Source organism: Eimeria tenella, genomic scaffold (assembly GCF_000499545.2).
Source record: "Eimeria tenella Houghton genomic scaffold, Eth_scaff1896, whole genome shotgun sequence".
Taxonomy (NCBI): Eukaryota; Apicomplexa; class Conoidasida; order Eucoccidiorida; family Eimeriidae; genus Eimeria; species Eimeria tenella.
Window position 1 is genome coordinate 2,821 of NW_013541735.1, and position 503 is coordinate 3,323.

The 503-nt window shown below is 61.0% G+C and overlaps 1 protein-coding gene across 1 annotated transcript in view; it reads left to right on the forward strand.

Annotated features, from left to right (window-relative positions):
* ETH_00039725 (uncharacterized protein) overlaps positions 1–503 on the forward strand; it is a gene marked incomplete at both ends in the record, with an annotated part of 3,594 nt that overhangs the window by 2,755 nt on the left and 336 nt on the right. The window contains one exon of the mRNA XM_013374013.1: positions 122–424. Within this exon, the coding sequence (XP_013229467.1) occupies positions 122–424 (303 nt within the window). The remainder of the gene's footprint in view (positions 1–121; positions 425–503) is intronic.

Genomic DNA, 503 nt, shown 5'->3' on the forward strand with positions numbered 1-503 from the left:
TCGCACCTGAGGCGCAGCAGCGCCTCCAGACTTCTTCAGCTGCTGTTGACGCATGTGCTGCTGCAGTGGCCGACGCGACTGCTGCTGCTGCTGCTGCTGTTCTGGGCTGGCTGCGCCCCAGTGCTGCAGCAGCTGTGGCAGCAACAGAGGCTGCTGCAAGTGCTGATGACCTTGCTGCTGCAGCAGAAGTGGCTCGCACCGCAGCAGCAGCAGCAGAAGTCGCAGTGCAGGCATTTGTAGCTTTGCTGCACCGCAGCAACGCAAAGGAAACCCCGAGCTTGCAGCAGCAGCAGCAACAGCAGCAACTGCAGCGGTTGGCAGCGGCATGTGGAGGGCATAAAAATCTGCAGCAGCAGCAGCAGCAGCTTCCCCAAAGCAAACCCCCAGCTGAAGGCCCCACGTTTCTCAACAGCTTTTCCTGCGGGTCGGAGTCTTCTTTCAGTGCTGCTGCTGCTGCTGCTGCTGTTGCTGCTGCTGCTGCTCCCTGCTGCAGTGCAGCAGGT